The sequence below is a fragment of the Musca domestica genome, unplaced genomic scaffold (assembly GCF_030504385.1).
Source record: "Musca domestica strain aabys unplaced genomic scaffold, Musca_domestica.polishedcontigs.V.1.1 84, whole genome shotgun sequence".
NCBI classification, from domain to species: Eukaryota; Metazoa; Arthropoda; class Insecta; order Diptera; family Muscidae; genus Musca; species Musca domestica.
Genome location: NW_026712417.1, coordinates 1,780,531 through 1,798,053, shown reverse-complemented (window position 1 = coordinate 1,798,053; position 17,523 = coordinate 1,780,531). Strand labels below are relative to the sequence as shown.

At 32.6% G+C, this 17,523-nt stretch overlaps 1 protein-coding gene across 1 annotated transcript in view; it reads left to right on the top strand.

Annotated features, from left to right (window-relative positions):
- The first annotated feature begins 988 nt into the window (after positions 1 to 988).
- The window catches only part of LOC101901115 (band 7 protein AGAP004871), an 88,372-nt gene continuing 71,837 nt past the window's right edge, over positions 989 to 17,523 (top strand). Inside the window, exon 1 of the mRNA XM_020039629.2 lies at positions 989 to 1,562. Coding sequence (XP_019895188.1) covers positions 1,304 to 1,562 — 259 coding nt within the window. The 5' untranslated portion in view covers positions 989 to 1,303. The remainder of the gene's footprint in view (positions 1,563 to 17,523) is intronic.

The window sequence follows — 17,523 nt, the reverse complement described above, 5'->3', positions numbered from 1 at the left end:
CCACGTTTAGAGCTTTTGGAAAAAATATTCTTTAAGAATGCACGTTTAGAGCTTTTGGAAAAAATATTCTTTAAAAATCCACGTTTAGAGCTTTTGGAAAAAATATTCTTTAAAAATCCACGTTTAGAGCTTTTGGAAAAAATATTCTTTAAAAATCCACGTTTAGAGCTTTTGGAAAAAATATTCTTTAAAAAACCACGTTTAGGGCTATGATGATCAATGAAAAAAATTTCTTTAAAAATTTGGAAAAAATATTCTTTAAAAATCAAAGTTTAGTGCTCTTGTTTTAAAATATTCTTTAGAAATCCACGTTTAAAGCTGTGATGATCTAGGAAAAAATATTCTTTAAAAATCCACGTTGAGAGCTCTTGGAAAACATATTATTAGAAAATCCAATTTTAGAGGTCTAATGATTTTGGAAAAAATATTCTTAAAGCTATAATTGTGAATTTTTAGGTTACCTTTGTCATAGATCAATGGAGTTTTTTCAAAATATACATTTTTTTTTTTAAAGTACAAAATACATAGTCGCCAGCAACTCAGCTGGCTTTTCGCTCGACATTCCAAATTTTAATATTCGTTGCCAGTGATCATGTACCATATGCCATTGCTTCGACATGTGGCCACACATACATATATAACGTTGACAGCATCGATGAACATTATTATGAAATATGATGGCCAAACATCAAATTGAACAAATCACACTGAAATGTCTACACATTGATATACTCACATAAACACTTGCTGCAACACTAAACGTCAAGTTGCAAGGCCCACTGACACATATATGCATGTGGTGGACATTCATGTCATATGTGCACGTATGTGTGCCACACACACAAACGAGAGATATCAGGCATGGAAAGCCAACGTCAACACCACTAACTGAAAACTGACTACACTACTAAACATCAACAAATGTGCATTACCACAGCAGGCAAACAGGACGAAAGACAGACAGATGGACGGACGGAGAGACAGTAAGTCAACGTCAAAAGTTATCTGAGACTATCCACCCTTACAACAACAGCATCAACAACAGCAACAAAGTTTAAAGCAAAGAACCAAACTATCACAAAAAGAAAAGTCAACCAAGTGCATAGCTTTAATTTTCCTAACACAGTCTGCAAAGGACTCCATTTGTGTGCGAGTGAGTGACTCTCTGTGAGTGGTGTGTGTGTGTGCGCGCGCAAACTTCACGTGGGTGCATTTGCGGATTTTTAATATTTCACTTTAGACTTGTCCAAAACTTTTCATCAACATATCGGAACTAAGCGACAGCTTGTGGCAAACAACGAGTATGGCACCACCACAAGTGGGCCATACTGCTGCCATTGCCACAATAACAGCAGCCTCTACACATCACCAGCATCAGCACTACCACCACCAGCAACAGCATCAACGCACTGGCGTTGGGGGTGGTGGCTATGGCCGAAAGCATCAACATCATCATCTCATTGCTGCCATGCCCACCGGCAACAGCAGCAGCAACAGTCAACGTGAAACGACATCGAAGCGACCGGATACCACAGTTTCCGTATCAACTATGTACACACAAGGTAAATTCAATAAAGTCATCAATATACAACAGAGCTGGTATGTATGTATATCCCCATGTATGTATGTATGTATGTATGTAGGACTCCCAACTTAAATCAACACACATGCCTGTTGTGCACTGTGTTGCACTTGTGTTGTGTTAATAACATATACGTTGGATCAAAATATTCAAACATTTACGTTGCAGGTGAGGGTGGGTATATTAAGTTGGATTGATGCTGCAACAACTACAGCAAAGTGCCTGAAAAGTTTGTGTTTTTAATATTTATTTATAGCGAGTTTCTTTTTTGTTTCACAATTATGAATTAGTCCTCTCCGGTCTTCAACTTGACCCCATTATATTTATTTTCTTTTTTTTTTGGAATTTCCTGAAACTGAGAAACTTTTATTTGAGGGGAAGAACTTTGGAAGAAGCCTGGGAATATTTTTACAAAAAATAAAGAAACCAAGAAGGATGACGTAAATATAAAACAAGTAAAAAGGCAGCTAATTTTGGCTGGACCGAAACTTTAAAACCTTTTGCCATTAACCATTTTACCATTTGTATGTAAAAAATCAATTAAAAATCCCGATATAATTTAAAAAATCCGGAATATCAGATATATGTGGTTGTGGGAAAACGTGGACCTTTACAGCTAATTACCTGACAGACAAAGTAGTGCCTATTACGAACTCCAAGCAACAAATTTAAGTTATTCTGTAGAAAAATATCACTTAAATTATGAAAATATATCGGTATATGGAGGCTACACGAAGGCGTGAATTAGTTCTAGTGAAATGTGAGGCTAAAATCATCAAAATACTGAATATATAGAGGCACGGTTATAGGGAATTGTCCATCATAGGAGGTTGTACCAATTATGAACACCAAATTTGAAACGATCCCGGTGATGACTGCGACACAAATCATCATAATTCCGTAACGTCTGGAGGCTCGATACCAAAATTTAGATATATATCTATAGTTCATAGAGCAAGGCTGCTTCCTGCACACTAGAAAAATAGAGTCAATTTATAGCAAATTGAAATTGTGACTAAAACATCCAAAAATAACCTTAAATACTGTTATATAGGGCCTGAACCAAAATATGGACTTATATAGCCTATTTTCAAATCCAAAACTTCTACGGACATAAAACACCTCAAAGTAAAGACAGACAGACGGACGGACATCTCTAAATCGAAATAGAATTTCATGGTGATCAAAAATATACAGGGTGAGATAAAAAACTGCAACAAAGTCAAAAGCCATAATTTTTAAATTTTATTGAATGAAAGCAAAAAATGTCGCATTATGGCCTTCAAACGGCTAATGAAACCGTCACACGCTGCCCGAAAGTTCCTCTGCGGTATTTTGACCCATTCCCGACGAAGCGCTTGCTTGAGATGAGCGACACTTTGGTATTCTTTACTTGCTTTCCAAAATACTCCAGACACAATAGTTCAACGGATTGGTATCCGGAGATTTTGGTGGCCATTGTGCGCTGTAAATGAAGCGAAGAACCTCATTTTGAAACCATTCTGGGGTGGTGCGTGCTGATTGCGACGGTGCTGAGGCCTGTTGGAATATTCAAGGTCTGCGGCCAACACCCTCCAGGAAATTTTCACGATAATATTCGGCATTTATTTTGATGTCACGGTCGATTAGTACGAGCAGAGACCGACCATCGGCTGTTATGGCGGCCAACACCATCATAATTGCCGGCGCTTGAGTTCTGGTGACCAACCGAATGTGCACATTTTCAGCTGACCCTTTGGTAAGTGCTGGACAACGAATGTTTTCCCATTGGAAAAAAAACCAAATTCAGCAGTTCACCACTTTCGGCCAAGCGAAGCAACTCTTTAGCTCTTTTTTTCTGTTGCGGTGTAATTTCTTGCACTTTTTAGAATTTCAATGGCTTTACCCCGAGCTCATTTTTTAATATTTGCCAAATGAAATATTGCGATATGTTCAGCTCACGAGCCATTTTTCGGCAACTGCGACGCGGATTTCAATCAAGTCGCTTCTTTATTTTTCGAACCATTTCTGCTGATGTTGCTGTTTTCTTCCGTCCACTTCTTTGACGTCAAGACACATAAGATTTATTCACATTTAAATGTTGGAGTCCTCTAACGATAGCCACTTGTGGTTTTAGAGCCAAATATAAGAAATCACACTATCACGCTTAGATTCCATCACGAATAACGTTTTTCTGGAAATTCTCACCAAAATGCTTTTGTACGTTTGTAAACAATATAATGAGCTGTTACTGGAATAATTTTAACTGGTGTCGGACGAGTGGCCTAGAAATGACAGCAGTCTGAAGTTGGTTGCAGTTTTTTCATCTCACACTGCATAGTTCAAACCCGCACAAAATACTCCCCAATAACAAAAGGAACACCTCATTCCCTCTGTTTTCTTAAAACTAAGAACTTTAATGACCTTATGAAAACTTCTACACGCCAATTTTCGTCCAGAAAAAACACTGAACTAGCTGGGGACTATATTATCCTGACGTGTGCAAAATATTTTAATAAATAAAATCACTTCATAATTCCACGAAATCTTTACAACTGTTTTTAAATCACCTCTTAGATCTATTATCATCATTAATTCAGCATCTTAAAATATTAACAGGATCAAAATCCTTGCATTTTTTATTTTAGAACACAGTACATCCCATTGTATGGCATACATACATACATGTATCCATGTGTTTAATATGTACATCGACTCATGCATAAAATTAAATTTATTAGAGCTTGTGTATGTGTGCGAGCGTTCAGTTTACGGCCGGGGGGAAATATATAAAATTGACTCTAAAGTTTAGTTGCCATGAGAACAAATTTAACAATAATTAAACATCAATGACGCCATCAGTGAGTGGCAGCAGCAGCACCTACAAATTTAGTAGCGATAACAAGGAACATTAATTGTTATTGTATTCATTAAAATTAATTGTTTTTTTTTTTTTTTAATAAAATCACACGTTCCCACAGTTTATTAAAAATTCAAACAGGGTTTAATACAAATAATTAACTAAAAAGTAATAAAAAGGTTTGATGTGTCTTGATTATAATTGGGATCTTCGTTTCGAACCGGAAATGTAAAGTGTGATACCCTATACAACACTTTTCTCAGTTTAATAAAACTTTTTTAGGTGTTAATATAAAATCGATACTATCATAGAAATATATCGTGAATCTCGACATCTAACTTAAAATCCACATTTTTTTCTCGAAAAAATTAAGTTTTATTTTTCTTAGGATCTTTCAAAAAATGGTTTTTAAAAATATCCACGTTTATTTTTCTTGAGATTCTTCAAAAAACAATTTGAAAAAGAATCCATTTTTGAAAGCCTTAAAAAAAAATATTTTTTTTTTAAATTCACGTCCGGACCCTTTAAAAATATTTTTTTTAAATCCACGTTTTTTTTTTGGGATCCTTCAAAAAAATATTTTTTTTAAATCCACGTTTATTTTTTTTTTTTGGGATCCTTCAAAAAATATTTTAAAAAAAAATCCACGTTGAAATTCTTCAGAAAATATTTTTTAATAAAATCTACGTTTTTTGGGATCCTTCAAAAAATATTTTTTAAAAAAATCCACGTTTTTTTGGGATCCTTCAAAAAAATATTTTTTTAAAAAAATCCACGTTTTTTTGGGATCCATCAAAAAAAAATATTTTTTTTAAATCCACATTTATTTTTTTTTGGGATCCTTCAAGAAATATGTTTTAAAAAAAATCCACTTGAGATTCTTCAGAAAATATTTTTTAAAAAAATCTACTTTGAGATTCTTCAGAAAATATTTTTTAAGAAAATCCACGTTGAGATTCTTCAGAAAATATTTTTTAAAAAAATCCACGTTGAGATTCTTCAGAAAATATTTTTTAAAAAAATCTACTTTGAGATTCTTCAGAAAATATTTTTTAAGAAAATCCACGTTGAGATTCTTCAGAAAATATTTTTTAAGAAAATCCACGTTGAGATTCTTCAGAAAATATTTTTTAAAAAAATCCACGTTGAGATCCTTCAGAAAATATTTTTTTAAATCCACGTTGAGATTCTTCAGAAAATATTTTTTAAAAAAATCCACGTTGAGATCCTTCAGAAAATATTTTTTTAAATCCACGTTGAGATTCTTCAGAAAATATTGTTTTTAATCCACGTTGAGATCCTTCAAAAAATATTTCTTTTAAATCCACTTTGAGATTCTTCAAAAAATATTTTTTTTTAAAAATCCACGTTGAGATCCTTCAAAAAATATATATTTTTTTTAAAAATCCACGTTGAGATTCTTCAAAAATTATTTTTTTAAATCCACGTTGAGATTCTTCAGAAAATATTTTTTAAAAAAATCCACGTTGAGATCCTTCAGAAAATATTTTTTTAAATCCACGTTGAGATTCTTCAGAAAATATTTTTTTTAATCCACGTTGAGATCCGTCAAAAAATATTTCTTTTAAATCCACGTTGAGATCCTTCAAAAAATATTTTTTTTTTAAAATCCATGAGATTCTTCAAAAATTATTTTTTTAAAAAATCCACGTTGAGATCCTTCAAAAAATATATATTTTTTAAATCCACATTGAGATTCTTCAGAAATGATTTTTTAAAAAATCCACGTTGAGATTCTTCAGAAAATATTTAAAAAAAATCCACGTTGAGATTCTTCAGAAAATATTTTTTAAAAAAATCCACGTTGAGATCCTTCAGAAAATATTTTTTAAAAAAATCCACGTTGAGATTCTTCAGAAAATATTTTTTTTAATCCACGTTGAGATCCTTCAAAAAAATCTACTTTGAGATTCTTCAGAAAATATTTTTTAAGAAAATCCACGTTGAGATTCTTCAGAAAATATTTTTTAAGAAAATCCACGTTGAGATTCTTCAGAAAATATTTTTTAAAAAAATCCACGTTGAGATCCTTCAGAAAATATTTTTTTAAATCCACGTTGAGATTCTTCAGAAAATATTTTTTTAAATCCACGTTGAGATCCTTCAAAAAATATTTCTTTTAAATCCACGTTGAGATCCTTCAAAAAATATTTTTTTTTTAAAAATCCACGTTGAGATCCTTCAAAAAATGTTTTTTTTTTTTTTAATCCATGAGATTCTTCAAAAATTATTTTTTTAAAAAATCCACGTTGAGATCCTTCAAAAAATATATATTTTTTAAATCCACATTGAGATTCTTCAGAAATGATTTTTTAAAAAATCCACGTTGAGATTCTTCAGAAAATATTTAAAAAAAAATCCACGTTGAGATTCTTCAGAAAATATTTTTTAAAAAAATCCACGTTGAGATCCTTCAGAAAATATTTTTTAAAAAAATCCACGTAGAGATTCTTCAGAAAATATTTTTTTTTAATCCACGTTGAGATCCTTCAAAAAAATCTACTTTGAGATTCTTCAGAAAATATTTTTTAAGAAAATCCACGTTGAGATTCTTCAGAAAATATTTTTTAAAAAAATCCACGTTGAGATTCTTCAGAAAATATTTTTTTTTAATCCACGTTGAGATCCTTCAAAAAAATCTACTTTGAGATTCTTCAGAAAATATTTTTTAAGAAAATCCACGTTGAGATTCTTCAGAAAATATTTTTTAAAAAAATCCACGTTGAGATTCTTCAGAAAATATTTTTTTAAATCCACGTTGAGATTCTTCAGAAAATATTTTTTTAAATCCACATTGAGATTCTTCAGAAAATATTTTTTTAAATCCACGTTGAGATTCTTCAGAAAATATTTTTTTAAATCCACATTGAGATTCTTCAGAAAATATTTTTTAAAAAAATCCACGTTGAGATCCTTCAGAAAATATTTTTTAAGAAAATCCACGTTGAGATTCTTCAGAAAATATTTTTTAAAAAAATCCACGTTGAGATCCTTCAGAAAATATTTTTTTAAATCCACGTTGAGATTCTTCAGAAAATATTTTTTTAAATCCACGTTGAGATTCTTCAGAAAATATTTTTTAAGAAAATCCACGTTGAGATTCTTCAGAAAATATTTTTTAAAAAAATCCACGTTGAGATCCTTCAGAAAATATTTTTTTAAATCCACGTTGAGATTCTTCAGAAAATATTTTTTAAAAAAAATCCAAGTTGAGATCCTTCAGAAAATATTTTTTTAAATCCACGTTGAGATTCTTCAGAAAATATTTTTTTTTAATCCACGTTGAGATCCTTCAAAAAAATCTTCTTCAGAAAATATTTTTTAAGAAAATCCACGTTGAGATTCTTCAGAAAATATTTTTTAAAAAAATCCACGTTGAGATCCTTCAGAAAATATTTTTTAAGAAAATCCACGTTGAGATTCTTCAGAAAATATTTTTTAAAAAAATCCACGTTGAGATCCTTCAGAAAATATTTTTTTAAATCCACGTTGAGATTCTTCAGAAAATATTTTTTAAAAAATCCACGATGAGATCCTTCAGAAAATATTTTTTTAAATCCACGTTGAGATTCTTCAGAAAATATTTTTTTTAATCCACGTTGAGATCCTTCAAAAAAATATACTTTGAGATTCTTCAGAAAATATTTTTTAAGAAAATCCACGTTGAGATTCTTCAGAAAATATTTTTTAAAAAAATCCACGTTGAGATCCTTCAGAAAATATTTTTTTAAATCCACGTTGAGATTCTTCAGAAAATATTTTTTAAAAAAAATCCACGTTGAGATCCTTCAGAAAATATTTTTTAAATCCACGTTGAGATTCTTCAGAAAATATTTTTTTTAATCCACGTTGAGATCCTTCAAAAAAATCTACTTTGAGATTCTTCAGAAAATATTTTTTAAGAAAATCCACTTTGAGATTCTTCAGAAAATATTTTTTAAAAAAATCCACGTTGAGATCCTTCAAAAAATATTTGTCTTAAATCCACGTTGAGATCCTTCAAAAAATATTTATTTTAAAAAAATCCACGTAGAGATTCTTCAAAAATTATTTTTTAAAAAAAATCCACATTGAGATCCTTCAAAATATATATATTTTTTAAATCCACGTTGAGATTCTTCAAAAAAATATATATTTTTTTAAATCCACATTGAGATCCTTCAAAACATATTTTTTTTTTTTAAAATCCACGTTCATTTTTCTTGAAACGATTATATAGCATTATAAAAATACCGAATATCGGTGGGTATCGTCATTTGTGCGCTATTGGAAAACGTGGACCTAAATAGTCAATGTTCTGTTGCTGGAGCTAGAACCTATTATGAACTACAAATACCGGTTTTTGGAAAAATTCGTGGAAAATTGTATACTATATTGCATACTATTTTCCGCCACAGGAGCTTGAACACATTATGACCTACAAATACCAATCATGAAAATACCTACACACACAGTGTTCTGCGAACGGAGCTAGAACAAATTATGACCTACAAATACCAACTTTTAGGAAAAAGGAAGGTATATTTATATGGCGGCTATACAAAAACGAGGATCGATCTTATTTTGAATACCAACCATCCTAGACACAATACAAGTTGTTCTGCCAAATTTTAAAGCTCTACGTCAAATAATGTGGGTTGTATAGTGATTTTGTTAAACCGACTTAAAATGTTAGGTTGTCATGAATATATATATATATTTTATGGGGCCTATGACGAATATTTACAATCTTTTCACCCTCTTTTTCAAGGTGAAGGGTATAACAATGCCTAACACGGACTTTTCGCAGACGAAGTAGCGTACACTTTTCAAACTTGAAGAGATCCAAAAGATAGTCTTTGATTTGCACCAAAAACCATCGCGTTTCAATTGGTTAATTCCAAAAGAGCATCCAGTATTGAAATTATTTTAAAATATAAATGTTAAAGCATAATAATATTAGTTTGGTGTCAAATTTTAGGTTTAAGATTTGGAACCATAATTGGTATTAAGCCTTGGGCAATTTATATTGAAAAGTTGTTGTATTGATTCACATATAAATTTCCAATATGTCTCAAATTTCAATTAAATAGTGTGTATTTTTATACCCTACACCACAAGGTGGTCAGGGTATTATGTCTTTGTGCATTTGTTTGTAACAGGCAAAAGGAAACGAGATAGACCCATAGTTCCTTTTGATGATCTGCATAGAATCACTTTCCGTCCGTCTGTCCATGTATTCTTGTGAACAAAATGCAGGTCGCATTTATTATCCGATTGAGATGAAATTTTGCAAACAACATTTGTTTGGCCCAAGGACGAACCCTATTGAAATTGGAGATAATCGGTAAAAATTTAGATATAGCTCCCATATATATCTTCGTCCGATTTGCCTTTTATTGTGCACCAAACGTGTAATATCAGCCCGAATAGCATGGAATTTTGCACGTACGATCAGATTGGACCTGAAAATAAGTATGCCAAATTTTATCGAAATCGGTTCAGATATAGCTATAGCTCCCATATATATTGTTCATCCGATTTGTTATTTTTGTCCTCCACAGCCATAATATGCACTCTGTAACAACAATATTTGGGGAAATATATCAAATGCAGCTCAGAAATACCTTTGCTAAATTTTATCGAGATCGCTTCAGATTTGGATATAGCTCCCATATATAACTTCGTCCGATTTACCTTTTATTGTGCACCAAACGTGTAATATCAGCCCGAATAGCATGGAATTTTGCACGTACGATCAGATTGGACCTGAAAATAAGTATGCCAAATTTTATCGAAATCGGTTCAGATATAGCTATAGCTCCCATATATATTGTTCATCCGATTTGTTATTTTTGTCCCCCACAGCCATAATATGCACTCTGTAACAACAATATTTGGGGAAATATATCAAATGCAGCTCAGAAATACCTTTGCTAAATTTTATCGAGATCGGTTCAGATTTGGATATAGCTCCCATATATAACTTCGTCCGATTTACCTTTATTGTGCACCAAACGTCTAATATTTGTCCAAATGGGATGGAATTTGGCACATACGACCGAATTTAGTCTAGAAGGTAGTATGCCAAATTTGGTGAAGATCGGTTCAGATATAGTTATAGCTCCCATATATATTGTTCATCCGTATTATTGTATTTGTTACCCACAGCCGTAATATGCACTCCGTAACAACGATATTCAGGGAAATATATCTAATACAGCTCAGAAATATCTTTGCCAAATTTTATCGAGATCGGTTCCGATTTGGATATAGCTCCCATATATATCTTTATCCGATTTCAAATTAATTGTGCACCAAATGGGCAATACAAGTCCGAATTTAAAAGATACAAATGCTTCGGCATATTTAGTCCTTTGAATTTTAAATTATAATTATAATCATAGCGTGTAGGATTGAATTCTCCCATAAAAACTTTTAATTATTAAGTGGAGCTCAACTAAATTAGCAAAGTGGTGTAGGGTATCATAAAATCGGCCCCGCCCGACTTTAGGACTTTCTTTACTGGTTTTATTTAGGGTTCTCATGAGGTACAATTTCTCCATAAAGCTTTATCATGAGATTTTTGATATTTATAAGGTTTATGCCTCAAGCAAACCGGAAACTTGACATCACGAGTTGAAGATGTATTAACTCCGTTTTTATTTGTTTGCTCTAAAGCATTCATTCATATAGCTAAACTTTCTAATAACCGTCCGCGTTTATATTTACAAACATTTATTTAAAAATTCAAAAAATACTTCATCCATATTATCTTATAATGATATTAAGGGTATTAATGCTATATTTAGTGGAAAACTATAAAAGATTAAATTTCAAACTTCATGCCATTAACGAAATGTGTTTTTCATGTGTCATATCTTCCCTCCCTCTTTTTATTAATTACCCCTCACCCCTTAAACATTTCCTAGTTATGTCACAAATAAAAACAGAACAGAAGAAAATCGTAACTTCTTCGCCGCCAAAGAACTAAAACGAATTGCTAATTACTTTTTACCTTCTGAACAACCACGCACGGATCTGTTTAAGGCTAATAATAAATTCCTTTAAATGAAATAATTTCCTCATCATTTTGCCATTCACTTGAATTGCCTGGAACATTTCTGTTTTTTTTTTTGTCTCCTTCTCATAAAATGCAAACAAAACTCCCTCATCCACTGAGGACATAAAAAATACACACACACTGACAAACACATTTATGTCCCCATGTGGTGGTACTAATGTATACTTATGTACTTAAACAAGTAGGAACTCGGTTGCCACGTTAGTTGGTTGGTTGGTGTTTGTGACAAGCCCGAGAGTGCATGGATGCCAGCTTCAAACTCTTTGAAACGCTGTATAATAAAGCTGCTAACAAAGAAGTTTTGCATATGTTTTGTGTTGGGCTCCTCTCTCTCTTCCTCTCATGGTAGACATTCTAACTAAGAAGGCAACAAAAAAAAAACGCACTAACAAATTATGGCCATGTGGGTGAAAGTTGGCGTGTGTGTTTGTATCGGTGTGGATGAGATTTGTTGGATTTCCATACACAGAAAATTATACGGCAATGTTTCAGACATTCTTCCTTCTCAGCCGAACGGCTTCCATAGAAAATACATTTTGAAATGTAGTTTTAGTGTTTCTTATTTGTATCCACTTTGTTCTCATCCCGACACAACAACACCATCGTCGCCGTCAACTTAAAAAGCAATTTTGAGGAAATTTAAATCCGGAAAACATTAAAACGCAATCTTGATGTTAGCAGCAGACAGGGCTTCCTTCCGTCAAAGAATTAAGCCTTTTGTTAAGGCGGCATATTAGAGATGAAACTAGGTGAAGCAGAAATATGCGTTAATTTTTATTTCATGAAATTTGTTTCTGGTTTAAATCATGGTAAAAGCCTTAAGAATGAGAAAAAATTTTCACATGGAATATTACCCAAAAAAATATATTAAAACAAGTAAAAAAGCAGTAAGTTCGGCCGGGCCGAACTTTGAATACCCTCCACCATTTGAAACGAATTAGAAAATTTTCAAAAAAAAATTTCATTTTTTTTCAGATAATTCCATTGGAAAAAGTGGCTAAAATCATCAAAATACGGAATATAGGGGAGTACCGTTATATGGGTCATATTCGATATTGTGGACCTATATAGACAATTCCGTTTCAGGGGTAAAGTGCTCACAAAGAACTCCGTGTGTGGATTTTCAGACAATACGATTGGTAAATGTGGCTAAAATCATCAAAATACCGAATATCGCGGGGTATCTTTATATGGGAGCTATACGTTATCGTTAACCTATATAGAGAATTCTCTGTCGGAGGGTAAAGTGCTGACAAAGAACCCCTTGTGTACAAAGAACCCCTTGTGACCATTCCGTTGAAAACTATGGCTAAAAACATCAAAATACCGAACATCGGGGGTACCGTTATATGAGGGCTATACGATATCGTGGACCTATATAGATAATCTGCCGAGGTATAAAGTACCCACTCCTTGTGTGGATTTTCAGACAATTCCGATGAAAAATATGGGTAAAATCATCAAAATACCTAATATCGGGGGTACCGATATAGGGGGGATATACGATATCGTGGACATATATAGACAATTCTTTTTGAGGGGGTAAAATTCCCACAAGGGGCTCCTTTTGTGGAATTTCAGACAATTCCATTGAAAAATGTGGATAAAATCATCAAAATACCAAATATTGGGGGTACCATTATATGGGCGCTATACAATATCGTGGACCGATATAGCCCATTTTCGAACTTGACCTGCCTGCAAACAAAAGAGAGATCTGTGCAAAATTTTAGCTTTCTATCTTAATTCGTTTAGACTGTAGCGTGATTACAACAGACGGACAGATGGACGGACAGGGCTAAATCGTCTTAGAATTTTACGCTGATCAAGAATATATATACTTTGTTAGGTCTAAAATGATTATTTCGATGAGTTACAAACGGAATGACGAACTTAATATACCCTCCATACTTTTTTTGGTGGAGGGTATAAAAATCGTAATGGACGTCTCGAAAAGACGACGGAAAATTAACTAGGATAACGTTTTCTTGGAGCTTAAAAGATTAAAAAGGTGGTGAAGAACGTCCCGAAATTTAGCATTTTGAAGGTCTGCCACAACAAAATGAAGTGATTCCAGAAAATCAATCACTGTCGAAGTTTGCAAGAGTCTGTTGGTAAAATCCCCGAGAGAGCTACGAAAAAAGTATGATTCAAGAAATTGGAAACACAGAAATCTTATTTGGTGAACTATTTTGGATATTCTTTCTCATAGTTTAAGAGTTGTTAACATCCAATATAGAAAAGGTACCGGAAAATGTGGTCTAAAAATGTCCATTTGCGCCTGTTATATGTTCGATACAAAACATCGCTGAATCTGTTTCTTTTATATTACCCTCTAATATAAAACAGAGGATATATGAAATCTATCACTCCATTTTTAGCACCTCGAATATATATATATTAATATATATATATATATATATATATATATATATATATATATATATATATATATATATATATATATATATATATATATATATATATATATATATATATATATATATATATATATATATATATATTAATCAACGCAAATACTTTGTCGATTTAGCCATATAAGCCTGTCTGTAGGTTTGTCTATCTGTCAGCCTGTTGATCATGATAGATTTCACACTACTTACGATTACACAGTCAGTGATATTGTTCTTAGGATGTTTGTTGTTGAATATGCAATGCATCGGTCCACGTTTAGATATAGCCTCTGAGGTTATTCCTGTTTTTCGATATTTTTGAGGTTTTTACCAATTTCTACCCAAATTCTGCCTAATTTGACATTTAGGGTTCACAGTGCGTAGTTTATCTCCCTGCAAAAAAAAATATTAGGTGTATAGGCCCCATGTAACGGTACTCCCTGATTTTTGGTATTTTGGAAAATACTGTCCGAATTTCCAATCAAATTAGTTGAAATGTGACATTTAAAATTCTCAGTGGGTAAATTAACTCAAATCGAAAAATGTGCAAAATAAGTACAACGGAATATTCAAATTGTATGTCCGTCTGTGGAAATCACTCTAGATTTTCATCGAAATTATGAAGGTTGATAAAATTTTACTCAAATGTATATTATGCCTGCAGGAATGTTGGTATTAAAAACAAGACATGTAGGTCCAGGTTTTAGTATAGCCCCCATATAATGGTACCTCCCTATTTTCGGTATTTTGGGGATTTAAGCGACATTATTCACCGGAATTGTTTCAAATTTGGTACTTGAAGTTCGTAATGGATACTACAGGCTAAGCCAGATAATTTCTCTGCAGGTCTAGGTCTTCGGATACCTCCATATAATGGTATCAATTCGGTACTTCAAAGATTTTAGCGACATTATTCACCGAAATGGTTTTAAATTTGGTATTTCAAGTTCGTAGTGGATACTACAGCCTCTGAAAGAAAATTTTCTTTGCAGGTCCGGTTCTTCGTATAGCCCGCATATAACGGTACCTCCCGATATTCGGTATTTTGATGATTTTAGCGACATTATTCACCGGAATGGTTTTAAATTTGGTATTTTAAGTTCGTAGTGGATACTACAGCCTTAGACAGAAAGTTGTGTCTGCATGTCCACGTTGTGGTATAGCTATAGCTGCATTATTCACCGAATTTTGTTTCAAGTTTCGCATTTGTATATTACAATGCCTTATGACAAAGGTCGACTATGCAGGTCCACTTCGTCATATAGACGCAATATAATTGCTATATTCGGTAGTTTTAAGATTTTAACAGAATTTTTAATCGATTATTATTTTTATTTTTTTTTTTTTTTTTCGAAAACTACCAAATTCGTCCCAAATGATGCAGGGTATTCAAAGTTCGTCCCGGCCGAACTTATAGCATTTTTTCTTGTTTTAATATAAGATTGTGCCAATTTTGTAAGTGATAGTTACATACATTTATATTTCCACATAGCCATTTTATATATATATATATATATAAATTTTATATATATATATATATATATATATGTATATATATATATATATATATATATATATATATATATATATATGTTTTTAATTCCCTCAACACGACCCCCCCCCTCCTTCCAACAAAAAAAGACCGAGCAATCATGCATCTCATATGAAAAGACAAGAATTCATGAAACTGTTCAAACTTGGACCGAGGTGGTATTTATATTAGAAAAACAAGTAAGCAAAGGCTACAGTCGAGCGTGGCCGACCGTTGAATACCCTACAACACTATAATAAACGATACAGTTTATATAGGCGAGATACTCGAAAGAATTCCAAAAGATATTGTGACAATTAATAAAAGAAAACCATCATGTTTCGTTCTCTAATTTTCGAATAATAGCAATTTAAATGAGTTTGCTCATTTCCAATTTATTGGTAGATGTCTTCCTAGATCTGGAACCAATATTTCTCAAAGACCTATAATCTCTCAGAAGTGGCAAAAGATTAACATTTATTATTGGTTTTTACTGAAACGCATCTATATGAGATACAGACATTTGACTATATTCTTCAACGAAATCGGCGTTAACGAAATAGTCAGAAGTGCGTCTTTCCAAAAAGTCACTGGAATGGACATTTTCTTATTTTGTCTACAAAAGTTGGCAAACTATTTCACACATTGAATATTTTTGGATGGCCATCCAAAACTGCTTGGCTTTTGCAATGACCGGTAACACCCATTCAAATGTGCGTGAGGATCGGGCGATAATTACGACCTGCTGGCAATTTTGCAGTTTTGTTGGTCCATTTCAACCGCTAAATATATGGCGATCATCTCCAAAAAGAGTAGGCTTCTATTCTGACCCTCATTTTATACCCTTGCAAAATTTCGTAATGATCGGGCCATAAATGCGATCTGTATATGATATCTTGATATCTTAACTACTTAGATTTGTTAGGTGTAGACATATTACCAAATGTTTAATTCAAAATGAAAATATGCCAAAAATATGACAAAAATTGAAAAAATATGAGAAAATATTACAAAATCAATATTTTCATCTTTAGAGAGATATTTTTATGCGATTTTTTAGACGTTTTTTCTTTCCTGCCAAGAGGCCATTTTGAATTAATGAGAACTGTCGAAATCAGTTCAGCCGTTCTCGACATATAAGATCTTTCAAGCATATCTTCTTTGATAGGCATATATATCACACATATTTTGCTATATATTCGATTTGTTGGATCTTAACATCAATGTAAAGATCAGAAGTAACCTTGTCATGGCTTTGTGATTTCGCCGGGATTTAAAATAGTCGCGGTTTAATGAAAAATTTTGAATTTTTTCAACACAAAAGACATGGTATATTTTACCCGCTAAATGTTATCCGATGACCACCCAAATTGGTAGGCTTCTTCCCCGCCCTAAACTCTAGCTACATGCGAAATTCCGCGTCGATTGGTCTATAATTGCGACCTGTATAGCTACTGCAAAATCCGAAATTTTTTCAGTATTTGGTCCATTTTAACCCCTAAACATTTGGCGATCATCTCCAAAAGAAATAGGGTTCTATTCTAACCCTAGCACCACCTCCATTCTAAATTTCGTGAAGATCGGGCCATAATTGCGACCTGTAGAGTGATTACAAATTAACATGGACAGACGGACAGACGGACAGACGGACGGACGGACATACATAGCTAGATCGACTCAGCTCGGCGAGCTAGGAAGATCCATATATACTTTCCTATATGGGAAACCAATATTTCGAGGTGTTACATAAATTCTGGCCCAATCAAACTTATAATACCCCCAACACATAGTGTTGTAGGGTATAAAAATTAGAAAAAAAGAATTAGAAAAAAATTAGTCAGGAGCGAACCTAGAAAATATTGGCCCACTGGTTATCGTATAGAATATAAATAAAAAGAATATAAAAAAACAGCCATATGGCTTTTCGTTGTACCAAATCCGCTTCAGATTTTGATTACATATATAGAGTGAGGGATGTAGCCGATAAAGTCAAGATCTGATATGCTTTAGTTATATCTGTCTTAATTTGAATACGAAATGGAAAATACTGACCCACTCCTTCGGAACCTCTCT